At 35.5% G+C, this 25229-nt stretch overlaps 1 protein-coding gene across 2 annotated transcripts in view; it reads right to left on the reverse strand.

Annotated features, from left to right (window-relative positions):
* Positions 1 to 25229, reverse strand: part of UNC13C (unc-13 homolog C) — a 717151-nt gene that overhangs the window by 103893 nt on the left and 588029 nt on the right. For both annotated transcript variants that reach the window (XM_044665156.1, XM_044665155.1), the window contains one exon: positions 25151 to 25228. In XM_044665156.1, the coding sequence (XP_044521091.1) occupies positions 25151 to 25228 (78 nt within the window). The remainder of the gene's footprint in view (positions 1 to 25150; position 25229) is intronic.

Consider the following 25229-nt stretch of genomic DNA (forward strand, 5'->3'; position numbering starts at 1 on the left):
AGTCCATGTATATCTTAGGGACCAGAGGATTTCAACCTACAAATGACCCTAGTGATCATTTAGTGGAAAGACTGCATTTAACAGATGAAGAAAATGTGACTCCATATGTTGAAGTGAGAATTGCTCAGTTTACTTGCGTCACAGAGCCATGGTTATACCCCAGATCTTTGGGCTTTGATTCTGGAGAACATTTTCCCACTCTACTATACCATTCCACACTAGGGATGACACTGATAAAGGGCTCATTAAAAATGTTCCATTTTCTGTCTTTTAAAATAATTGTATAATTAGTTTTTACTTATATCATGAATACTATGAGATAGGATTACACTCTAGATTTTTAAAGAATATGGACTGGTATGGTATAATATTATCTATTTAACTGAAAGTAAATATATAATAGAAGGCATTGAGGTGACTCAGTGCACAAGGCTTGAAATCAGTAAATTCTGAATTCAAATCCAAGCTATGTAACCCTAGGCAAGTCACTTAATCCTTGTTTGCCTTAATCCACTGGAAAAGGAAATGGCAAACAACTCCAGTATCTTTGGCAAGAAAACCCCATGGACAGTATGGTCTTTGGGGTCCCAAATAATTAGAAATGACTAAATGAGTCATGTAAAATAACAATAATACTTATGGTATTTGTCTATGAAATTATTTTGGAATAGTTTTAGTATTTTGAGCATAAATTTATCATTAAAAATCTTCTCCTTTACAAAATGTAAAATCATATTGACTTAGGCTGAGTTGCTGTGTTTACGTCTTAGGAATGGGGCATATTTCTAAATAGGTAAATTGAATTCATTTCGATGTAGAACACTTCTAAATTTAATTTAAGTAGATAATTAGAAATCCTTAGTTATAGTTGCATATGCTTATCTGATTACAGACATATTTTAAGAACCATCAAAATTATCTTAAGCATAGTTTAAGTGACTGAAATTAGTTCTAACTTGCAAAAATGAGAAAAGCAATATAAAATTAAGAACATATAGTTATGGGACGATATCTGTAGATTCATTACCTTTGTCAATGACATTAGAAGACAGAATGTTAGAGCTAAAAGGGACCCTAAAAATCACCTGCCTCTCATTTTATAGGTGAGACTTGGGGTAAAAATGATTTACCCAAGGTCACACCACTAATGTCTGCCATAACTAAAACTAGAACATAGCTCTCCCGATTTCTAATGCTTTCCATTATACCCAATTCCTGCTCAAGTCCATATGTAGCAAGTGTCTTCTCCACTTCGGTCATTTGAACCATGTAAAGTAATGGTAACAGTAACAATAACAACAACAACAATAATATAAATGTCAATATAATAATAATAATAATAATAATAAAGCTAGCATTTATAAATTGATTTAAGGTATGCAAAGCACTTTACCTATATTATTAAATGAGTCATGTGCTATTATTATTCTGATTTTACAGATGAAGAAACTGAGGTTTAGAGAGATCAAGTGACTTGCCCATGGTCAATGAGCAAGTAGGATTGAGAAGTATGTCTTCCTGACCAAGTCCAGCATTATAAACAGCTCTATTTAGCTGTCTCTAGTGTTCACGAATGTTATAATATATTTTAGTTTTTTTTAAAGAAAGAATATTTCATTGTACAAATTACTAGTAATAATAGCACATTTCCTCAGGATTATTATCTATTTGAAATATTATAATAGCATAGACAGCAAATGCATTCTTGCACAAAAAAGTTTAAAATATGCCCTTAGCTGATCACTTTCTTTAAGCAGTATGGCATATCACAATCTACCTTTTGATGAACTTATTTGTGTAAATGTCCTTTTATCTCTCCTGTATTAGAAACCCCATGAAGGCAGACACACTTCATTTTAAATGTCTTTGTATCCTTCTCCCCTAATCTGACTTGTACATAGTAGGCATTTTGGCAAGTATATATTGAATGACTGAAATAAAAGCATAACTACATCTTTCCTTTTTGTTTGCACTGACTTCAAAGTGAAAAGTTTTACAAATTTTTAAAAGTTTGGTCTCAGAGGGGCAGCTGGGTAGCTCAATGGATTGAGAGTTAGGCCTAGAGACAGCAGGTCCTGGGTTCAAAGCCGGCCTCTGACACTTCCCAGCTGTGTGACCCTGGACAAGTCACTTGACCCCCATTGCCCACCCTTACCACTTTTCCACCTAGGAGCCAATACACAGAAGTTAAGGGTTTTTAAAAAAAAGTTTGGTCTCAGTAAATTTATTTGGTACAAAAGCCTGAATTTAGTTTGTGCATTTGCCCCTATGGGGGAACAAAAGGGGAAAGAGAAAAGGGAGGAGGGAAAGGAGAGTGGTTTGAAAAATATAATTTCAGTAATAATAATAAAAAAAGAAGTGCTGAGTCAACTCTGGTCTTCATAATATCTAAATCAGATTTCAACTACAATCTGGGCAATGTGTGGGAGTTTTAATACCTAAGGGCAGGCAAATTGAGTGTGATCCAATTGCTTAGATTAAACCATGGAACAGGCTAGGCAGCTTCTAAGTTTTCTTAGAGCTCAAGTAAAATCCACCAGAATTGGTCAGGTGTTTCATGTTAGGCGATCAGTACTTCCCTGCACCATTTCTGTTCTTTTCCAAAAAGGGATATGAAAAGTATTCTTAAATAAGGGCTCTCACAAAGGCATAAATATTTTGAACTGCTTTTTGGCCAAGAGCTTTTGTGTTAGAGATATCTAGTCCTTAGATTTGTTCTGAGGAAAATGTTTTTGAGACGAAAGGTTTGATATGAATGGGAGTCATCCTGAGGCATCACTCTGATTTTTTCTTCCCAGTATTAGTGAGAATTGGTTGGAAGAATTATTGTAGGTTGGCATCACACAAAATGCTGAAATGATTACTGGATTCAGGCGGAATGCTTCTTGCCTTTGAATTCACCACACTAGAAAATGGCATGTGAACCATGTAAAGGACATAAGATTTCATGGATTAAAGCTTAGGTCTTTGTTTTGGGTTCCTTTTTGGTCTACCCTAGCCTATCTACTTCCTTTGAAATCTCCAGGAGCTTTCTCAGCTTGAAAGCTGGCTTCATTCAGTTAGGGTCCTATTCTCACCTCTTAATTGTTCACATGTAAATAGCACTTTCAAAATTATCACCCTTATGTGATCTCATTTACATGGGTATTTGCTGGAAATTTTCCTCTTGTGTCATCTCTCTGAAATCTCATCCTCTAGATCAGTGATTCCCAAAGTGGGCGCCACTACCCCCTGGTGGATGCTGCAGCGATCCAGGAAAGCGGTGATGGCCACAGGTGCATTTGGGGGTGGTGAATAACTGTAAGGGGGCAGTGATAGTATGTAACAGGGGGCGCTAAGTAATATTTTTTCTGGAAAGGGGGCAGTAGGCCAAAAAAGCTTGGGAACCACTGTTCTAGATGAAGCCTCTGTTCTAGGCATCTGTCTAGTCCTAGAACTTGTAGGACTACTCTTTTGGTCTCCAAACCAATTATGTTATCATAGACTTAGAACTGAAAAGTCATCTAATTCAATTCCCTCCTTTTAAAGGGAAGGAAAATGAGGCTTAGAGGAATTAAACAACTTTCCCAAGATCATGCACATAATAAATGGTATTTGAATTTTCATCCAATAAACATTTAATTGCCTACTAGGAGCACTGTATTGTATTAAGGACTGGGAGCAATACAAAGATAAAAAAAGGTGTGTCCTAACCCTCAAAGAACTTAAAATACAGTTTATTAAATAAGACAGCTACACAAATAAATATCATAGAAATAGGATATAATAAATGTATGCAAGGTGGATCAGATGCTATGAAATCAGACAAGGAGAAAAAAATCATTATTTTAAGCTGGAGGAATCAAGGAAGTCTTCACAGAGGAAGTGTCATTTGAACTGGACCTTGAAGGGTAGATTGGATGCCAGTAAGCATAGATTAGTAGGGTAGGGAGGAGGCAGGCATTCCAGGTATAGGAGAAAAGCATGAGCAAAGGCAAAGAGGTATAAAGCATGAGGAGGATTTAGGGGATAGCTAGTAATTGGGATTGGCGTTGGTGCAGAGTACATGAGGGGGAGTTGTGCTTGATAAAGTTAAATCTAAACTGATAGATCCTTGGATATCAGGTTAAGGAAAGAACAATGAGGAGCTGTTTATCTCCATTTGCTAGAAGGTTTCTGAGTGCTGGAACAATTGAGCTCCAGGAAGAATAATCTGGTGGTTGGATATTGCTGGAGAATGTGTTAAGAGACTAATGAAGTTGCCTAGGTCAGAGATGATAAAGGTCTGAACTAGAATGATGGTGGTAAGAAAGGAACAGATATGAAAGGTTCTGAAGAATTAGAATTAGCAAGACTTGACAATTGAGTGAAGGTATGGGAAAAAGGAGGAGAAGAATATGATGGAGAAGGAAACAAAGATAGGTTAGAATGAGTCAAAGATGATAGAAAAAATGTAATATAATTGATTAAAAAAAGGAGGAAAAGTGAGTATAAACAAAAATGAGGTCAGTTTTAGATATGTTGAAAATTTTATGGGACTTCCATGTGGAGAAATCCAGAAGGCAACTGGAATATGGTCCTGGATCCTGAGACAGGCAAAAGGCAGAAAAGTCAAAATTACAAAAAGGAGTGAAATCACCAAGAGAGATGATATAGGGAGAAAGAGAAAAAGCCAAGGACAGAGCATTGGGTAATTTGAATCAATGTTAAAAGTACTGACACATGAAGTAGAGACAGTAAAAAACCAAATAGGATAATAAAAAAAAAAACTCAAAGAAAAACAGTATTAAGGAAGATATGCAAGGATCTGGGGGATGTGGTATAAATGGTCTAATCCAGTGATGGGCAAACTTTTTAAAGAGGGGGGCAAAGGAAAGGAAATGCTCATCTGTCAGTCTGTTTGTAAGGCAACTCTTTCGAAGTTTCATTATATTGTATCCTATTCGTATTCGTCAGATTAGGAATAATGTCACGGAGGCTGGATAGAACATTTCAGGGGGCCGCATCTGGCCCGGGGGCTGTAGTTTGCCCATCACTGGTCTATTTCTCCTATATCAAATTTCCAAATACTAGCAGCCAGAAATAATCTCCAATCCCCCTCTGCACCTCCTAAAATTAACTCTTTTTCCTTTTTAGACTAAGCAACTCAAGTCATGCCATAAATTCGAAGCCTTTCACCATACTTCTTTACTATTCCCTACATATTCTCCATCTTACCAATATCCTTTCTAAGATGTAGTACATATGAAATGAATACAGTATTCCAGTTGGGGTCTGATAAGCACAAAATAAAGTGATATCACCTATTGAATCACACTAAGTTTGCAATCTAATAAGACCCCTATATTTTTTTCCAAAGGGCTACTATTTAGCAATATGCCTTCCATTTTATACCTGTAAAGTTAATTTTAAAAAAATTCAGGTTGGTATTTTGCATTAATTCCAATAAATTTATATCTTATTCAATTCAACATTCATAGATTCAATATACTTATTCTGTTGTTTTGTTTTTTTTTTTTTTTTAGAGGATGCTGATTCTGTCATTCAATAGATTAGCTATCACTCCTAGATTTGTATGTTCTACACATTTGGTAGACATTACATTTTTTATTAAAGGTTTTTGTTTTTATTAAAGTCACCAAAAATATCTTCAACAATATAAGGCCTTTACCTGAGGCCTTCAAGCACAGGTGAGAACAGATAATGACTTGTCACATATGCTGTAGAGGGAATTCATTTTCAGATATATGTTGGACTAGTTATTCACTGAGATCTTTTCATCCTAAGAATTCACATTATTCTGTCCTTTCAGATTTTTATTCTTGAGAGATTTCTCTCTTTCCTAGGATTTAGCCTATTGTTGTTTTACCTATCGTTTTCTTAATTCTTTGAAATCTGCTCTCCCAAATCATATAAAGAATTAGTTTATGTCTCTCTTCTGTTACAAATCTGTACGATCATAGAATCACAGATTTTTGTTCTTGAAAGGATCTTAGAAGTCACTGAATCCAACTCTTCCCTCTTTACACAGTTCATGAAACTGAAGGAATAGAGAAGACATACAGTGAATAAGTACCTGAGGCAGGATTTGAACACATATATTTCCAAGTCAAGGGCCCTATTTATTAAACCATATTCCCTGTTTCCTGTTATTTATAGTTCAGCAACTGACTCCTAGCTAATGAAATCTAGAATAGAATCCCCCCATATGTATTCCTCCAATTTTTAAGGAATAAAATTATCACTAAGGAAAGTTGAAGAACTATTAGCTGTCCTGCTTTTGGAGGAGAGTTTTTTTCAGATACACAGATAATTGAAGTCCCCTATCACTACATTATATCACTATGTACAAGCTGCTATCTGTTTCACAAACTCCTTATCTATTTCCATTGTGTCTTGGTAGTTTGTGCCATTTTAAGTCAGTTATTTTTATCGGTTGTGTCCAATTCTTTAAGACCCCACTTTGGGTTTTCTTAGCAAAGATAGTGGAGTGCCATTTCCTTCTCCAGCTCATTTGACAGATGAGAAAAATGAAGCAAATGGGGTTAAGTGATTTGCCCAGGGACACAGAGCTTGTGTCTGACTGTGATGTTAATATTGCTTTAATTCCAGCCCTCAGTGACCTTCACCCAAATGTTCCCCACTCTAGTTTCCTTCTCTCCAATATCTGTTTTTCAGAATCTCATTTTAAGACAAAAGTATACTTTGCCTTCCTTCTATTCCCCCTTCATCCAGATTTTTATTTAACCTTTCCTATGAATAAGTTAAGGCATAAGCTATCATGTTGTGGAATCGTGGCTCCCATTCCACATCAAGTCTCCCTGATGTCTCCATTATGTCAAATTTATGTCCTTGTTTTAAGGCTCTGTAGAAAATCAAATAATCAAATGGTGTGCATACTGGGTATTCAAAGATGAGGGAAGCCCTTAACCCTCAAGTAGCTTTCAGTTTACTAGGGAAATACACGAAGAACAGTGTACAAATTCTGGGAAACAGATGGCAGTCTAATTTTGCTAGAACAGATCAAAGAGGAATAATGTGGGATAAAGATGAAAAGCAATATGAAACCAGATGGTATAGGACATTAATTAAATCCCTGTTGGAGGAGTAAGGTTTTTTTTTATTTTATTTCAGAGGCAATAGAGAGTTACTGAAGGCTTTTGAGCTGAAGAGTACCACTTCATAAATGAGATCTTCTCATCCCTTCCCTTATTCTTAGCACTTATTGTCTTGAAATTATATTATATATTTTTTAATACATGCTCATGTTATAGCAATTAGGAAGTATAGCAGATTGAGAGCTCGGCTTGGAATCAGGAAGACCCGAGGTCAGATCTGACTTCAGATACTTAGTAATAGTTTCCTTGACTGTAAAATGAGGATAATAGCTTCTACCTCAGGATTGTTATGTAGATTAAATGAAATAATATTTGCAGAGTACTTAGCAGGAGCCTAATAAATGTTTGTTCCCTTCCCTTTTCCCTCCCTTCTCCTCTATTCTATAAGGATAAAAAATAATAAAGGCTGCTATAATAATATAAATTAGTATTTTAATTAAAGCCATGCTGATAGATAAAGTTATTAGACCACACGCTTGTAAGAATTCAAAACCTTGCCGCCTAGCCATTATTGTCTCCCATCTCCTCCTGAGTCTGCTGGCCAAGAGACCACTCCCCCCTAACCCAGGAGATTTAAACTCTTCTCTGCGTGGAGACGTAGGCATCCCCATGCCCAAAGAACCGGAAATGGAAACCCGTTGGACCACGGGAAATGTAGTTTGACAATTTCCACATGTCCATAGAAAATGTATATACTTTTAGATGACATCTCCCAAATTTCACTTTTACAATTCCTACTTATAGCTCCCCAGAAGAAAGTCTACTTGAGGGAAGAGGCTCTTTAATTCTTTTCTTCATTCTTAGGGATTCCCACCCCCCACCAACTCCTAAATGCATTTAAATTTGACCTGCATATTTTTCTCAGTCTCTATATTGTTTTAAACTTATTTTTTGTGTCCCATAAATATGACTCCATATCAATGTGTTCCATCTTAGACTATAAAGTGCAACAATTTATAAAAATTTTAAGGCCAGAAGAGATGTTAGAGATGATCTCTACCTGGAAGAGTCCTGTTGAGATGTTATTCTAATTGCCTAAAGGAAAAGTTTCTGAGAAATTTTTATAGTCAAGTAATCATCATTTCAGATAGGAGTCTATGACATTTCTTTTCTTCCTTTGAGATTTTCATGAGCTGCTGCGCTAGGGGCATCCGTTATGTAAATTCATGCTCCTGACTTTATGGTCTCAGAAACCTAAAAAGCATCAATATTTTCAGGATTAAGGATAATGCACAGGAAACAACATTTTAAGAAAGTTGTCATTTTCAGCTCTAAAGCTACTCATTGACTTCAAGATAAGTAACTCAGTGTAGACAACCAAATAAAAGAAATAAAAGAAAGATTGACTTATCTCTATCAACAGATTTGGAAAAGTTCTTGAGGCTAGCAATATTGGGATTTTTGAAATAGCCTTTTTTATAGGTCAATTAAACAAGACAAACATTTTAATCTTGTCAGAGCAAAATATTTTTATTTTATATTATTAATATTATCATTTTATATATTTTGGCTTTTACTCAATAAAAAAGCATTCCTTAATTGTGCAGCACTGAAAAAAACATTTTTTTTCATTCATAACAGGATTTTGATTTAAAATTACAGATATAATTTCATGAAATTTTGTCTTTTTAGTGGTGAAGGGACTAAGGAATCCAATTAGTGCAGTGATTTTTTTTTTCAATAACACAGAATATTAGTTAAAAGTAACACCCAGGTCATTTGACTCCTAATTTAATTCAAATGACGTTTGTCAAGTGTTTATGTGAGCAAGGCATTGTGTTAGGCACCAGAAAAGCAAATACAGAAAGAATACAATCCTTGCTCTAAAAAAAACATTTTTCATAGTATAGTGTCTTTTCTATTAGGCTCTTGTACTTCTCTTCATTAACAATCAGTGATCTAAAGTTCAATTGTATCCTGTTAAAAGTAATATACATATATGAATATATGTTATTGTATTGTATCGTATCATGTTATATTATATCATATATCACATTGTCATATATATCATATTTCATATCATATTATGTGTGTACGTATAATATCTATCTACCTACCTACCTATCTATTTTTAATGCCTTAGAATTGATATTAAGTATTGATGCAGAAAAGAGGTAAGGGCTAAGCAATTGGGATTAAGTGACTTGCCCAGGGTCACACAGCTGGGAAGTAGCTAAGGTCACAATTGAGCCCAGGTCCTTCAGATTCCAGACTTGGCTCTCTACCTACTATGCTACCCAGTTGCCCCTAATAACAATATATTTTTAATTTTGATATTTTAATTAATGCATTTGTAGGGCATTTTTCATAAAGTTAACTTTTTTTTTGCTTGTTTTGGAAAAAAATGGCATGATATTTCTTTTCATTCATTATGTTGTCTAGCCTAAAATTTACTTCTGATTGCTATAATGGGTGAGAAACTAATAAATTATATGAAACATATATGTATATTTGAGTATTTTCTTTGGATGGATACAAATGTTGTCCATAATGCAGGCAGTTAATATTTCTATAATTGCTACTATTTATTCTGTTAAAATTTTGTTCCTATTTTGTCTTTCATGGGCTCATTGCTAGCTATTCTCACATTCTTACAGTTGCTAGTGTGTTCATACCAACTCAATAAAGAAAAATGGGCAGCAAAGCTTTATGTTCTTGCAGTGGCCATCTCATATAAGAATTGAAAAGGTTCTCCCTGAAAATAAAAACTATATTCTCATAAAATATTCATCTGAAAGATTTTCTTTTTTATGATGTTAACCAGTATGATAGACAGGAATTGTGCTCCCATTAAAAAAATAAACTGGGGGGCAGCTGGGTAGCTCAGTGGATTGAGAGTCAGGCCTAGAGACAGGAGGTCCTAGGTTCAAACCTGGCCTCAGCCACTTCCCAGCTGTGTGACCCTGGGCAAGTCACTTGACCCCCATTGCCCACCCTTACCACTCTTCCACCTATGAGACAATACACCGAAGTACAAGGGTTTAAAAAAAATAAAAATAAAATAAACTAGGTTTCAAAAAAGGAAATAGTGCAAAAATAATGCAGGCTTACGCCTTGGTAAAAATGTCTTAAGCCTTGTTGAATGAACAAATATGAAATTATCTATTAAAACATTCACACACAAACACAAGAACAACTCAAATTATGGAGCAGGTATCTTTGGAGGTCTTTGAGGAAATAAGATTCAATTGTATTTTAAATCTTATAGGGATTTAACCAGTAGATTTCTAGAAGTCATTCTACGTGTGTGTGTGTGTGTGTGTGTGTGTGTGTGTGTGTGTGTGTGTGTGTGTGTGTGTGCTAGAGTTGGGAATTCAAACACAAAAATGAAATAGTCACTCATCTCAAGGAGCCTGCATAGTACATGTAAAGTCAATGAGTCAGCCAATAAACATTAAGTACCTACTGTGTTTGTATATTTTGGCACTGTGATAATTAATCACTGGGGATACAAAGAAAGGCAATTGTCCTTGAAGAGTTCATATTGAAAAAGAGTGGATAAACTGTTAAAGCTGTCTGAATTTTAGGCAACCCCATGATGATTCTCTGTGATAGCATAGTACTCTACATATAAGGCTTCGTGGGCAATTATAATGGAAAGGAGGGACTAGAAGAAATAATGCTTAGCGGAAAGACAGATTATGAATTTAGAAAGTTAGAAAGCTAAAAGGAACCCCTGCTTCTGGGACTTAGAATCCCATAAAATTTTGAGCTTCACTAAGTCTAGTAGGTCAGAAAACACCACCACTACCACCACGATCATATGTGTGTGTGTGTGTGTGTGTGTGCGTGCACGCATATGTTTGTGACTATAAGTGAGAAAGACAGATACTTCATTCACATTTCCATTCAAGTAGAATTTCATTATAACCTCACATTCTAGGAATATTGAGGGAATATAGCGATATAGTTACTATACTTGTAGCTCTTCTGTAATCAATTTATTTCATATGGGTCAATTCTATAGATAAAATTTAGTATTAATTATGTCTTCTGATAAGACCAGTGCTTTTTTGGTCAGTATACATTTCCCCAACTTTGACCACTGAACCTGACACCACCTTCTCAGCCATGACCCTTTGCTTGTTTTACCCTTAATCTAGAGAGCAATCCCAGCATTGGGGATTGAGAGCAGGGGCAAGGAAAGAGAACTTCTTAAGAGTGCCTAGTAATGATGGTTGGAAATTTGTACCGCTTCTCATTTAGTTCTTTTTGCTGCCTCCACCCCAAATCTCTCTTTATCTCTCTTCCTATTCCAATGAACAAAGGGGTTGGTTGTCTGAGGAGAGGGCACCTGAGACATGTTATTTGGTTGGGCTTCAGTTTGCAGTTTGGGGTGGTGATTATTTTACTACTCTGATTTTTTTTCTTGGGATGAAGATTCTTGTTCTCTCCAGTGTGGGTATTCCTGGGCATGGTCTGACAGTGGTTCCCTCATATGTACACACAAAGCTTCTCTTGGAGAAATAAAGTTTGTTAATCAAAGATGGGGGAAAAAAACCCACCCAACTCCTCAGTCAAGTTCTGCGGCTTCTTCAGAATCTAATTATATTATTATAAACTTTGAAACCAGATAATTATGTTCACTTTTATTTTAGAACAACACTTATTCAATTCACCTATATCTGTATCACTGTGGAGTTACCATGTGCCAGTGAAATGGGAAGGGGTGGGAGGAGGCACAGTAGGAAGAAAATGAGCTCTGGATACTAGCAATTCTTTATTGTTGTTCTATGATGCCAGAAATAGATAAAAAAGCAAATTTTCAGTTAAATAATAACATTACAGAGATAAACAGAAAGCATTTAAAAAACTGAATCCACTAAAATGATATTTAGGATTTAGCATTGTAAAATCCTAGAGACAGAAGTAGAAGGGAACTCATGGTCCAATTCCTTCATTTTATAAATGAGGAAAACCAAGAAGTCCTTTTAAGGTATCCAGCATATCCAGGTATTTTTATCCTGCTGTTCTTTAAGATATACTAAGCTTGAGAGTACTGGCCACGGGGTATTCAACATGCTTTGAGGGTTCAGGTAAAGGCCAGGACCTCTGGGTATTCTGAGCCCTTCTTTCAACTATGGATGAAAGGTTTTCATTACTTAGGAGAGTAAGTGGTCTTCTCTCACAGAGGAGAGCAGCTTTAACAAATTATTTTTAGAGTTAAAAAAGTAAAAAGTAATAAATAGATGGAATGATTGCTATATTTTATTATGTGAGTCAACCTATTTTGTATTAATTGAGTTTTTATGTGTTGAATCATATAATATTTGTGTTAAAAATGAAATGAGTAAGAGTGATGAAATACTGAAACTTGAACTGAGAAACTGCTTGCCAGCTTCCTGTAGAAATAGTCACAGCTGAAATGACTGTGTACATTTAGCAATGGGGAAAAAAGAAGCATAACAAAAGTAAAAATGACTTTTTAAACACAACCCTTAAGATTTGGAATGTTTATAAATTATCCCTCCTCCCATTTAGGGGACATGAATGTTTTAACAGTTTAAAATATATGCTGTTTATATCTTTAAAATTTAAAGTATGTACATTGTAGACTATCCAGACCTCTAGGGTATAAGCATGAAGTAATTCATACAAAATGTCATTGCTAAGAAAGTCATAGTGTAGTCTTACATCAAATGGCAAGTGTGCAAATGAGCTAGTTCTTGAGACTAAGCTATGGCTTAGTCAATGGGGTTCTTGACTTTGAATCAGGAAGGATTGAGCTCATATCCTTTCTCAGACACTTGCTAACTATATGATCATGAGCAAATCACCTAATTTCTTCACATCTCCATCTTTCTCATCTGTAAAACAGAGACAATAATAGCATGTACATAATAGTGTTGATATAATTAATAGATTTATATTGCAAATTATTTTGTAGACATTAAAATTCTTTATTAATATGAGCTAGGGAGGGGGCAGCTGGGTAGCTCAGTGGATTGAAAGCCAGGTCTCGAGACAAGAGGTCCTAGGTTCAAATCTGGCCTCAGACACTTCCCCAGCTGTGTGACCCTGGGCAAGTCATTTAATTCCTATTGCCTAGCCCTTACCACTCTTCTGCCTTGGAGCCAATACACAGTATTAACTCCAAGACGGAAGGTAAGGGTTTAAAAAAAATGAGCTAGGGACAGTTTAGCATAGTGCCAGGAGGCCCTGAGTTCAAATATGGCCTCAGACACTTCCTAACAAGTCATGTAACCCCTATTGCTTAGCCCTTACCTGTCTAATGCCTTAGAATCTATACTTAGTATCAATTCCAAGACAGAATATAAGAGTTAAAAAAAGACCGTTGGGTTTATAAATTAATTTTTATGGATGCAAAGTAAGTCACAGCCTAAAAAATAAAGAATATAAATCTACATTACAGGAGTTTGGTTTTTGTTTTTATTTTTACTAGACTTGTGATTCTCCTGGCAGAGGGAATTTCTAAGAGAAAACTATCAATGCAGATGAGTAACTTCTTGGCCCCTTCTAGTTTTAGAGAGTTGCCTAGAGAACTGATAAGTTAAGTGACAGAGAGTGTAATGTGTTACAGGGTTATTCATTTTGTAAATATGCCATGTACAGGTACCCTTCCAAAGGGATAAATGAAAAGAAAAAATGGAATAACTATCATTGAAGATTCCTAAAGAGAAAAAAAGTCATTGTATGTACTAAATGCCTTTCCCTTAAATCTTCCTCTCCCTCCTACTTCTCTATTACTGCAGAAGGCAATACTGTGCTCTCAGTCTCAGGTTCTCAACCAAATAGTCATCTTTGACTCCTCACTATCTTTCACCCCCTGCCCCAACACCATCCAATCTGTTGCTAAAACCTATTGATTTCCCTGTTGCAATATTGCTTGAATCCACTACACTTTTCTCTTCTGACACTGCCACCACTCTGGTTCAGACCTTGTTACCTCACATCTAGAATATTGTGGTCACCTGCTGGTTGGTACTTGCCTCCCTTAAGGGTCTTTCCACTCCAATCTTCCATTTAGCCCCCAAAGTGATATAGCACAGATTCCACCACTTTGTTTCCCTACTCAATAAACTCCAGTGGCTCCCTATTGCCTCCAGGATCAAATAAAATGTCCCCTATTTGGCATCCAAAATCCTTCATAATTTAGCTCCCTCCTACCTTTCCAATCTTCTTACACTTACTCTCTGTCATATACTCTTTGGTCCAGTGACACTGGCCTTTGCCAGTTACATAAACAAGACCCTGCATCTCTCAGCTTCATGTGTCTCTGACTATCCCTAATCTCTTGAATGCTTTCTCTTCTCAACTGGCTGCTGATTTTCTTGGGTTACTTTAAATCTCAACCAACATCTCATCTTTGATAGGAAGTCTTTCCCAATCTCTCGTAATTCTAGTGCCTTCCATCTGTTATATGTTTCCTATTTATCCTATATAGATTTTGTATATAATTTTTATATGTACATATAGTATATATATATATATATGTATAAAATTTGTTTGCTTACATCTCTTCTATTAGATTATTAACTTCTTGAGAGCATGGTCTATTTTTTGCCTCCTTTTGTAACCCCAGGGATTAGTCCAGTGCCTGGCACATATTAGGTAATTAACAAATAAATTACCTAAGTGATTGATTTATTTAAGTGCATTCTAGTTCTATGAGCCTGTGTTACTCTATGTTAGTGTTATCATAATACATATGTGTAGTCTTAAGACCTAGAAAGAGGATCTTTTAAAAGAAAAACAGGAAGTCAAACAGTAGCTCCCAACAATTCTCTTACTTATTATGGCTTTCTCTATGTCATTAGTATTGTGTATACATTGAAGGAACTGCTTGCAATCGTGGTTAGAATGACCCCAGCATTCTCCCTTCTAGTTAAAAAATAAACATAGGAGGAAATGACAAATTGTGTACATGTTGAAGATGAATGAAAGGATCATCAAGGATATCCTCAATGGGGAAAGAAAAAGGAGGCAATAGCACAAATAAGGACTTTTAGACAGTGGGGTATGTGCAAAATATTGGAAATGGTGAAGTGAAAACAACATCAACTCGAGCATCAGAGGAATTGGGTTCAGATCTCACCTCTAACATTACTTATGCCAACTTAGGGGCAGCTAGGTGGCCCAGTAGAGAGAGTACTGGGCCAAATTAGCTGAATCCTCCTACAGTCACCAGGCTGAGAACCCTGTGAATTCATATGAAAACTTTATGTTTTTTTTCTTTTTTATTAAAAAAATGTTTTTGGTGTTAGTTTCTTTATATACCCAGTGGGTGTTTTCTCAGAGTTTAAGATAACTCAATGTCCTACAGTTTAGAGGGTGATTATTCAAATGCAATATTGTGAAAGATGATAAACATATATTTGAATGAAGAAATAGAAATTGGATGTCTTCATTATTTCTGCATATATAACACATAATTCTCATAAATCAGCTTCTAAAATACTTTCTAAGAAACTTTGTAAATAACAGTTCACAACTTTCTGAAAATAAATTTTAATTTGGAATCATTTTATAGTACAAAATACTTTATAGACCATGAAGGCCAAATCAAAAAAAAAATTGTTCTCTGAGTAGTAGCAATACATTTGGGGCATTAAGAGAAACAAAATTACTTTTTTTTTGTTTGCCCCTATTAACTTATGAAGGCTAAATAATTATGCTATGAGAGTTGAGATTACAATGCATATTTGTTCATAAGGGGCTATGTCATATATGATTTGCTCAGTGATGTATAGGAGACATATAAATTATGCTGAAGCTCTCTGCAAATGCTGTTGTACTGTAAAGGGACAAATGAAGCCTTGTAGGGCCTGAAGTACAAATAACTGAAATTCCTCTTAGTCAGTCGTTGACTTCTAATGTGTGTATACCAAGAAGATTTGCATTGGTCAAACCTTTAATTAATTAAGTTTAGAAGTGTTATTAAATAAATTGTAATGTCAATGGTTTATAACTCCTTCTATGTCTATGTCTAACTCATATTCAAGACTAGCCCAAGAAGGAGTAGAGATGGTTGTGAAGGAGTAGTGGTAGAGTCCAGTAGTAGTAACTATAAATAGTAATTGCAAGTGCAAGAATAGTATTGTGCTGGGTTGTTACTGCTTTTCAATTGTTCAGTAACATCCCACTCTTCATGACCCCGTAGACTATAGTACCCCAATTCTGTCCATGAGGATTTCTGGAAAAAGATATTGGAGGGGTAGCTTTCCCCAAAGAATCCTGGCCCTCAACATTTCTAGGGTTGACAGGATATGTCAGGCCCAGGGTGGGGACTGTCAAGGAGACAGCAACTCTTTTACTCAGGGTTAGTTATGGTTCTAATCTAAGCAATAGGCTTTTGAAAAAAATTCTTACCTTCTCAATATACACTATTGTGTATTGGTTGTAAGCCACAAGAGTGGTAAGGGCCAGGCAATGGGGATTCAGTAATTTGCTGGGGAGTGTCTGAGGTCATATTTGAACCCAGGACCTCTCATATCTAGGCTTGACTCTTGATCCACTGAGCCACCTAATTGCTCCCAGTGTTATATTTTATTTCATCATGTTGCTACTTCAAGGATTCTAGTTACTAGGGGAAGGTAGTTTTCTAATACCTTGGTTTTTGTTTTTTTGTTTAATCTTTTGCAGTAGTCAACATCTTCATAGATTTGTACCTTCAATTCCACCTACTACAACACAGTTCTAACTCATCTTGCAGAAGGAATGAAAATAGTGTTGAAAACTCAATTCATCTGATAAGTTTTACCTATACTATAGCTTGGTTCTGCCCAAAGTCGCATATGCCTTTGGGGTTGGGGAGGAGTTGATTCTCAGCCCCCCTCCCCCAACTCCTAGCTTAGTTAATATAATCATAGAAAGAGGCTAGGAGGATTTAATATATTAAAATAAAGTATACATGTCTAAACCTTGTTATCCTTTTATGAAAGATAAGGAAGTTCTCTCTAACAGACTCTGGATTTTCTCCTCTTTTCCATTGACCAAATATCTTTTAGGAGAGCTATTCCATGAGTAGGAGACAATGACCCAGGGAAATAACTTCATCAGAATGCATAGAAAGCAAGGGATATGAGCTGTGATAGCAGAAAAGAGAATTCTCTGTGGATTCAAGAGAACTATCTAAGGAAATTAAGAGTCAAACAACAAAGAACAATAGTCTGGCCTAGATGAGTTTCTCACCCAGCAAAGACAAAGTACCACTGAGAGCACCAAGAGAAGAAAAAGATCAATTGGGAATTGAAAGACTAGTCACTAGATGTATGAGTTCTTTGGGTTATGTGTTTTTCTTTCTTTTTTTTTTTTTTTTTTAATATTTGTTTGTTCCTATTCCTCCTCAGAAGTTTAATTCTCTTCAAATCACTACCTCCCTAATCCTCACTCTTTCAAAAACCCTTTATTTTCCTCCCCTTCCCACTTACTTCTAAATCAACCTACTATTTAACAATTAATTCCCTCTCTTGTCTCCTCCCCTTACTTTTTTGTTCTTAACCTATTCAATCTTTTATGTGTGCCTCTCTATCCCCTGGCCTAACCATTCTATTTCTTAATATGAACATTCTCTAATATTCCCTCCCTTGTCTTAACCCCTTGCCCTCTTTTATTTTAATCTATACATCCTTCTAAATTTCTCCCTCTCTTATCTTTGTACCTCACTCTTATATTTTAAGAAATTTTTTACCCTTCTTTATGTATTATTCTCTCTTTTATCCAGATTTGATGAAAATAAGTTAGTATTACCAACTCTCTATCCCTTCTTCCCTTCATTGTAACATTTCTTTCATTCATGCCTCTTTTGTATAAGATAATTGTTCTATTTTATCCTTACACAAATTTATTTTATTTTTGACTCATTCTATTATATCCTACATGTGTGCCTGACTCCCAATTTGTATCCATTCTTCTCCCAGGCATTATGTGTATTGAAGTGGAGCAGGTCTCAAGTTAATTGAGAAGGTGGAGGAGAGTGGGAATATTTTATAATGTCAGTTTTGTAGATGATTTTGTTTTGGCCCAGTGGTGTCTATTTGCTAACTATTAAGGTAAACACAAAGTCAGGGTTTTGAGAGTTAGAGACCACCTGGTACTCTTGAACCTGGGATTAGTAACCTTTTCCCTCCAGGCATACAAATGGAAAACCCATATGTATTGAGTTGTGGGGGTGACCCAGAGGAACTGTTACATATGCAATTATGCTGCTTAGATATACTCTATAGCTTTGGCTTATAGTCATAACATAAAATAAGTATCAGTAGATGGTGGCCAAATTTGTTGAAGTCTGTTATTAAATTGTGTTATACAAATGATGAGATAAATAGCTCATTTAAACTATTGCTTTTCATCCTTGGTCATGGGAAAACTTAAGAATTCCCATTCAATCTTCCTCAAATTTAAGGAAAGCTATGAAAAATTTGAGGAGCAAAACAATTATTTATGCACACAATACTAAATTGTTATTGAAGGAAGTTCTGGGGAGTTAAATTGGATGATTGGTGGGCTCAAATAAAAGGAATTGCCTTTATTAATAGAGTAACAATACTGATATAAAGAAAAAAAACACCCTATCTTACACTGTAAGCTAGCAAGAAACAGAGCTGAATTTTCACTGTTCATTCTGAAAAATATATAGCCTTTTTTAAATCAAAAGAACACAGTAATGAAGTGGTCCTAAAGTCTGCCTCCCTTCCATATATGTATTCTCAACACCTAGCCCAGAATGCTTGGCAGATAATAGGCACTTACAAATGCTTGTTGATTGGCTGATTGAAGTTTTTCTAATAATATGTGTGATAGATTTTGACTGTGTTCCAGACAGGCTAACATTAAAATGTGAAGGGCGTTAATCTGGCTTCAGCCTATTTTTCCAGGCATATATTCTTCCCCTTTAGGCACTCCATGTTCTAACTCACTGTTCTACTTGATGCTTGGTTTCCCCTGGCATTTCATCTTTGGTCTCTCAATCTCTGCCTGAGCCTGGAATGCATTCACTTCTCATTTCTGCCTCTTAGAAGCCTTAATTGATTTCAAACCTCACAGCACCAGCTCTATGCTACTGCGAACCTTTCTTGATCCTCTCTATACTTTGGTGCCCTTTTCTTCTGCAAATTTCATTGTATCATCCATGTAAATGTTACCTTTCTCCCAAGAGAGTATAAACTCCTTGAAGGCAGGGGCTACTTTTCATTTTTTCTTTTATCTTTGTGTCTCTCTGTAGCACCTAGCACAGTGCCTTAAACATTTGGTGGGGGAAAAAGGCCAGATTTGGCTAATATAAGGAAAGTTAAGTGACTTATCCAGGATCACACCGTGAGTGTCAGAAGTGTATGATTTAAACCCAACTCCAAGATAATCTCAACACCTACCATGTTATTATTACATTCCCCCTGGTATATGATAGATACTCAACTAAATGCTTGTTGGGTGGGATTGGATAAGTGTGAACACTACTGTAGAGTTCTTTTTGGGGCTGCAGACAGGGCATAGATGGATACTATGACCACTGAATACAGATTCTGTCAGATTCCCATTAAGTATAGTCCACTTACTGCATAGGAATGCTTTGTTGTGGAGGGCATCAGAAATGACTCTTTCCCTCTCTGCTTTTGGATGGTCCAATGATTTGTGCTTTTTAGAGTCATAAGGGGAGAATCAGAAAAGTTATGGTCATCATCACTACCATTATTGATTGTCATTAACATTGCTGACATTTATAAAGCATTGTTTAAAAAGTTCACAAAGCATCATCTCACCTGAGCCTCATAATAATCCCATGTTGGTAGTGCTTCTGTATTAGCCTCATTTTATAGATAAGGAAAAAAGACTCAGTAAGTTTGACTAAGGCAGGATTTAAATGCAAATCTTACCTAAGTCTAGTATCCTGTCCACTCCAGTAGTTATTGGGAAGTTATCATTTTTGAGGCATGTATGAATGTGAAAAATAAGCTTTTCATTAGTGAGAAATGCTTTTTTTGGGGATCTTTTTAAAAAAAATTAAAACACTTCATTGGCAATCTCCTGCATGGGCTTTTCTTCTGGGCCAAGGGGGAGATTGCATGAAACTGTAGATGAATTGAGAAGTGTTATATGATGATTTCATCTCATTTTAGACTCTGAGCCAATTTTCCCTTCAGCAAATAAATAATTTGCATAAAGTATTCAACTGCTAACTTGAAAAAAAAGGAAATATTCCCATATGGTCCTCTTCCTATTTTAGCTGAAAGATGAAAAAAATCCAAGAAATAAAGCCTTTTTATTGTGCTTCTAAGACAGAGTTGGAATCTTTGCTTTACTTAGGGTAAATTGTATGGTTTAATTTCTATAGTCTTTTAACCAGGTCCCTTGCCTTTTATCCTCCTGCCCTCTAATCCCTCTAATCTAATTTAATTTAATCTAATCTAATATTACTGCCAGATTACTGTCCTGAAAACACTACTTACCTGTGGACCTCTCCTAGCTCTAAAACTTGCAGGAGGTCTTCACTGCCCATAAAATAAAATCTAAACATCTTAGCCTAGCACTTAAGAACCTCTATAATCTGGCCCAACAGAACACATTATTCCAACCTGATACCAACATTCTCTACATGAACCCTCTACTCCAGCCAAATTGGTCCCTCCCAACTACCCTTCCCCCCAGCAAGCATCCTCATACCATCATGTACATTTCAGCTTCACAAAACATATTTCCCTTTGCATGTTATTTCTACTCTTTCATTTCTGGTTGTCTATATCTGAACTTTGATGTCAGGCTCAAGGCCTATCCCCTTTAGAAAACCATTGCTAGTTTATTTAACACTCAGTGAATTCCTCTCTCCTTTAAACTCCTAAAGTATTGTAATTTGGCACATATCATCTACTGCATTATATTATCTTTTTATGAACAATTCCCATGTTCCTAAATTGTCAGTTCCTTGAGGTCTGAATTGGTTCTTTATACCTTAATGTAACCACAGAGCCTATATATAGATTATAATGATGGATTATTCATATTAATTGCTATTAGTCAAGGATAATTCTTGGGGTCAAGGAACATGGGAAATAGTTGATTAACACCTCTTTTCCTCTTCTCACATCTTCACATCTCTCCCCCAATTTTCCAAAAAAAAAAAAATGAAGGAAACTACTGTGAGAATTTAAACAAAATATATTTAAAAAAAGATAATTCCATGAAAACAATCTAGGCACCTTGGTGCTAAAGAAGTTCTTTCAGAATTTTTTAAAAAGAAAAATATATAAATAAATAAATAACTTTGTTATAAAAATAATGAAGATAGATTATGGCTACTACTGAGCTATACCCTGAACCATTCCGAGGCTATTACAAATTGGTTTAAATTGTGGGGAAGATCTGTAAGACCAATGGGCTTAAGATATAGGAAGACAGAGAGAAGGAGTAAAATAAATAGAGGAAGAAGCAATAGTATCATCAGATGGTGCTAGGTACACATAATCTAGTGCAGTGATTCCCAGAATGGGCTCCACTGCCCCCTGGTGGGTGCTGCAGCGATCTAGGGAGACTGTGATGGCCACAGGTGCATTTGGGGGTGGTGAATAACTGAAAGGTGGCAGTGATAGTATCTGATAAGGGGCGCTAAATAATATTTTTTCTGGAAAGGGGGCAGTAGGCCAAAAATGTTTGGGAACCATTGATGTAGTGGATGCTGTCCTGAGGTACACATAATCTAGATAACTGACAAAAATATACCTTTACACAACCTTATATTCTTCTGCCACCACAGAAGGTTATATGTTCTTTTGTGTCATGTTCCTCTTTTTCTCCACCATTAAGATATCCTTTGATGCTCATTTCTACCATATTGCATCTATATAGATATAGGAGAGTTTGGGAAATGAAGGTGGGAGAAAGATGAGGACACACAGTACGACATAGCCTGTCTTTGTACTTCTTAAGGATGACCTTGCTTATGGGTCCTTACAATCTAAAAGAATAAGAAATGTGAAAATAAGCAAAGCATAAATGATTTTCTACAGAGATAATTTGTTGTTTTCCAGTATTTTATATTCTTATCTATTGGGTAGGAGGCAGCAAGAGAGTTATCAAGTTTAAAAAAAAAAACATTTTTGAGTGGTGGAGAATGGACAGGTTTAAAACTGACAACTAAAAATGTTTGCAGAGTTCAAAGTTTTATTTTACTTTGTTCCAATTAAAGTCTATGAAGGAAACCTGTGAGTGAAAGGCACTCAGACTTGAATAAATTCATTCTGGCTGTCTTGCTTTTCTCTGTCATTCCTTAGAGAAAGAAAAAAAGGAAAGAAAAGAAACAACAGGAGTAGGAAGAGACATAGGAAGAGAAAAGGCAAAGGAGAAATAGAAGACCCATGTAAATGTATGAGAGTAAAGTGAGAGAAATTGAAAATTAGCATTATGCCTCTAATCAATAAAGAACTTGAGCATATACCAACTGATATATTAAATTTCTTTCAGAGGATATTTTAAGGTAGAGGGGTTCTTAAACTGGATATCAGCAGGAGATATAAAGATGATAAAGAAGCAGAGGATAAAATACAAACTTTGCTTACATCTTTTTGGTGGCAAGAAATTGATATTTTTGACTTCAAAAATATTGAAACCTAAACTTATTAAGTGATGAAGTTGGAACAGATGTGATTAAACAATTCTGTTTAAGTGAGAGTGTAATTTTTTTTGTTGGTGAGTAGTGTCCTATGCATAACTTAAGGGCTTCAGCTTTCTATACTTATAATAAATAGCTGATATATTGGAAAGAATATTGGCCTTGGAATCAGAAGACCAGAGCTGAAATTTTTGGTTTTGGCGTCTATTGATTGTATGACCCAAGCCAAACCACTTAACCTCTATGTTCCTTGATCTGTAAAATGAGGAAGATAAAACTGGCATTAACTACCTTATAGGATTTATCACAAGGAAGGTGCTTTGTAAATCTTAAATGTCATATTAATATTTATTACCTACCTCACGATCTGGATGCTAGGGTGAAATGAAATAACATATGCAAAGAGTTTTGTAAACTCTGAATTTAAATGCAAAGAATTATTAGAACCATAAAATAATAGAGCTGGAAAAGATCTTAGAGGTCAACTAGTTCAATGCTTATATTTTCCAGATGAGGCAATTGAAAATCAGAGGTTAAATGACTTATCTAATGGGATCATGAGCCAAGAGTGTTAACACTTCTTAGAGGGAATGTAAACTCCTTGAGGGCAGAAAAGGACTATTTCATTTTTGTATAGTATCCCCTGTGACTAGTAAAATATTTGGTGCATTGTAGATAATTAATAAATGCTTTTGGTTTGATTAATAAGTTCTAGATATAGAAACAGAACTCAGGTATCCTGATTACTGTTCTAGCTCTTGTTGTTCCACACCCCGCAGCTTTTTGGTAAGTATAGTTTTAATAAATGAATGATTTCTCCCTGTCCCACATTCTCATGAGTAATAAAGAGTTCTGCAGAATGTTATTCATGTTGGTTATATAAATAGGTTAACAAATAAATTGCAGCTTTAAGAAGGAAAGATGGCATTTAAAATAAAGCTTAAACCTTAAAAGATCTGTGGCCCTAAAAATTCATGGAGAGGATAAAATTTCCCAGAAGAAATGAGTAATTTCTCCAAGACATTCCAAAATAATGAAGATATTTAAACCCTGTGTGTAAAACAGATCACTGCAATGAAAAGGGAAATCTTATGGTTATGAACTTCAAGTGTTTGTGAATACCTAATTCAGCAGAAGAATTTGAGAATGAGATTTATGTTCTCAAAGCTTGCCGCATTTTAACACTTTGGGGAATAGAGCCTCATTTTATCCAAATTGAACAGACACTGCAAAGAAAATGTAGTTCATAAAAAGTCCATTTGTAAAGTTTTGCCCCACAACATGCAGAAATCAATGCTTCTCGTCTACTTGATTCTAATTATCAAATGCAGTGTTTAAATTAACCCAATGCCCAGCACTTGGCCAGATATTTCATGGAAGCAGGGTGGAGGGGAGAGATATTGAGATGGGAATAAACATAAGTGCCACTTGTGATTAGAAACAATATGCCATAAGAAGAAACAAGATCTTAGAAGAAGAGATTTACAAGCCTCTTTAATTTATAAAAGATTAGATGCCTATATTAGAGTTTAAATTCAGTTTTCAAATATTTTATGTATTCAGGGATTGCAAGAAATGATTTGATTTGATTTTCAAGTCATGGCCACATAGCTGAGTTCTGCCCCACTTAGTTAAAATGTAGAGAGAACAGAGCCACTTCCCCCATAGCGCTTCCTCTGAGCACAAACTCTTCCAACCCCCAGATGAACATTAGCTTTCCCACTTTTAAGCTGGGTAGGGTGATGCTGGGTGGCAGGAAGGGGAAAATATGCAACTAGTTTTAAATGATCTGCCTGAGCTATATGAGCAAATAACAAGAAGTAGGAAGTGCAATGGTTTTTTCATTTTAGAAAAAAAATGGTCAAGATGCTTACTATCACAAACCTCATAAGAGAATCTTTCTCCTTCTTTCTTCTGCTCAGGGCATTGCAAGTCAAAAGTATTAGACAAAGACATGACAGATTACAGACAAAAGACAAAGCAGGTTTTGGACAGAGAAGTTCAGATTTAAACAAATCACATTGATAAATTAAAAAAATGCACACATACACAAAATAGAATTCAATAACAAAATAATATCAAGCTGGATCTAAGGAGTACAACATTAAACATCTAAAATAGGAGGAAACTTTACAGATCATTAGCATATGAGTATATATAGATATATACATATATGTATGTATATGCATACACCAGCAAGCTGCAAATCTCTCCACAAGATGCCCATCCATTCCTGCACCTGGAACTATCAGTGATTTAAACTGATTTTCTATCATATGACTTTTATAGTTAATACCGAATTCATAATTACTTGTATTTCAATTTCATATATATATTTTATATATATATATATATATATGCGTAATATATATTTTCTTTTCTTGGATAAACTAACTGAACATGTGATCATGAAACTTTCCTTTAAGGAGCTATGTTGCTAATGATCTCTAAATAGAATACAGCAGGGCTGGGGGTGGGGTGGATTACCGACCTCTTTTCCTCCCATGGATTCAAACATTTTTTCCAGCTGGACCCGCAGTTGTTGGATGTTGTTCATCAAAATACAGGGC

This window comes from Gracilinanus agilis, chromosome 2, assembly GCF_016433145.1.
Source record: "Gracilinanus agilis isolate LMUSP501 chromosome 2, AgileGrace, whole genome shotgun sequence".
Taxonomy (NCBI): Eukaryota; Metazoa; Chordata; class Mammalia; order Didelphimorphia; family Didelphidae; genus Gracilinanus; species Gracilinanus agilis.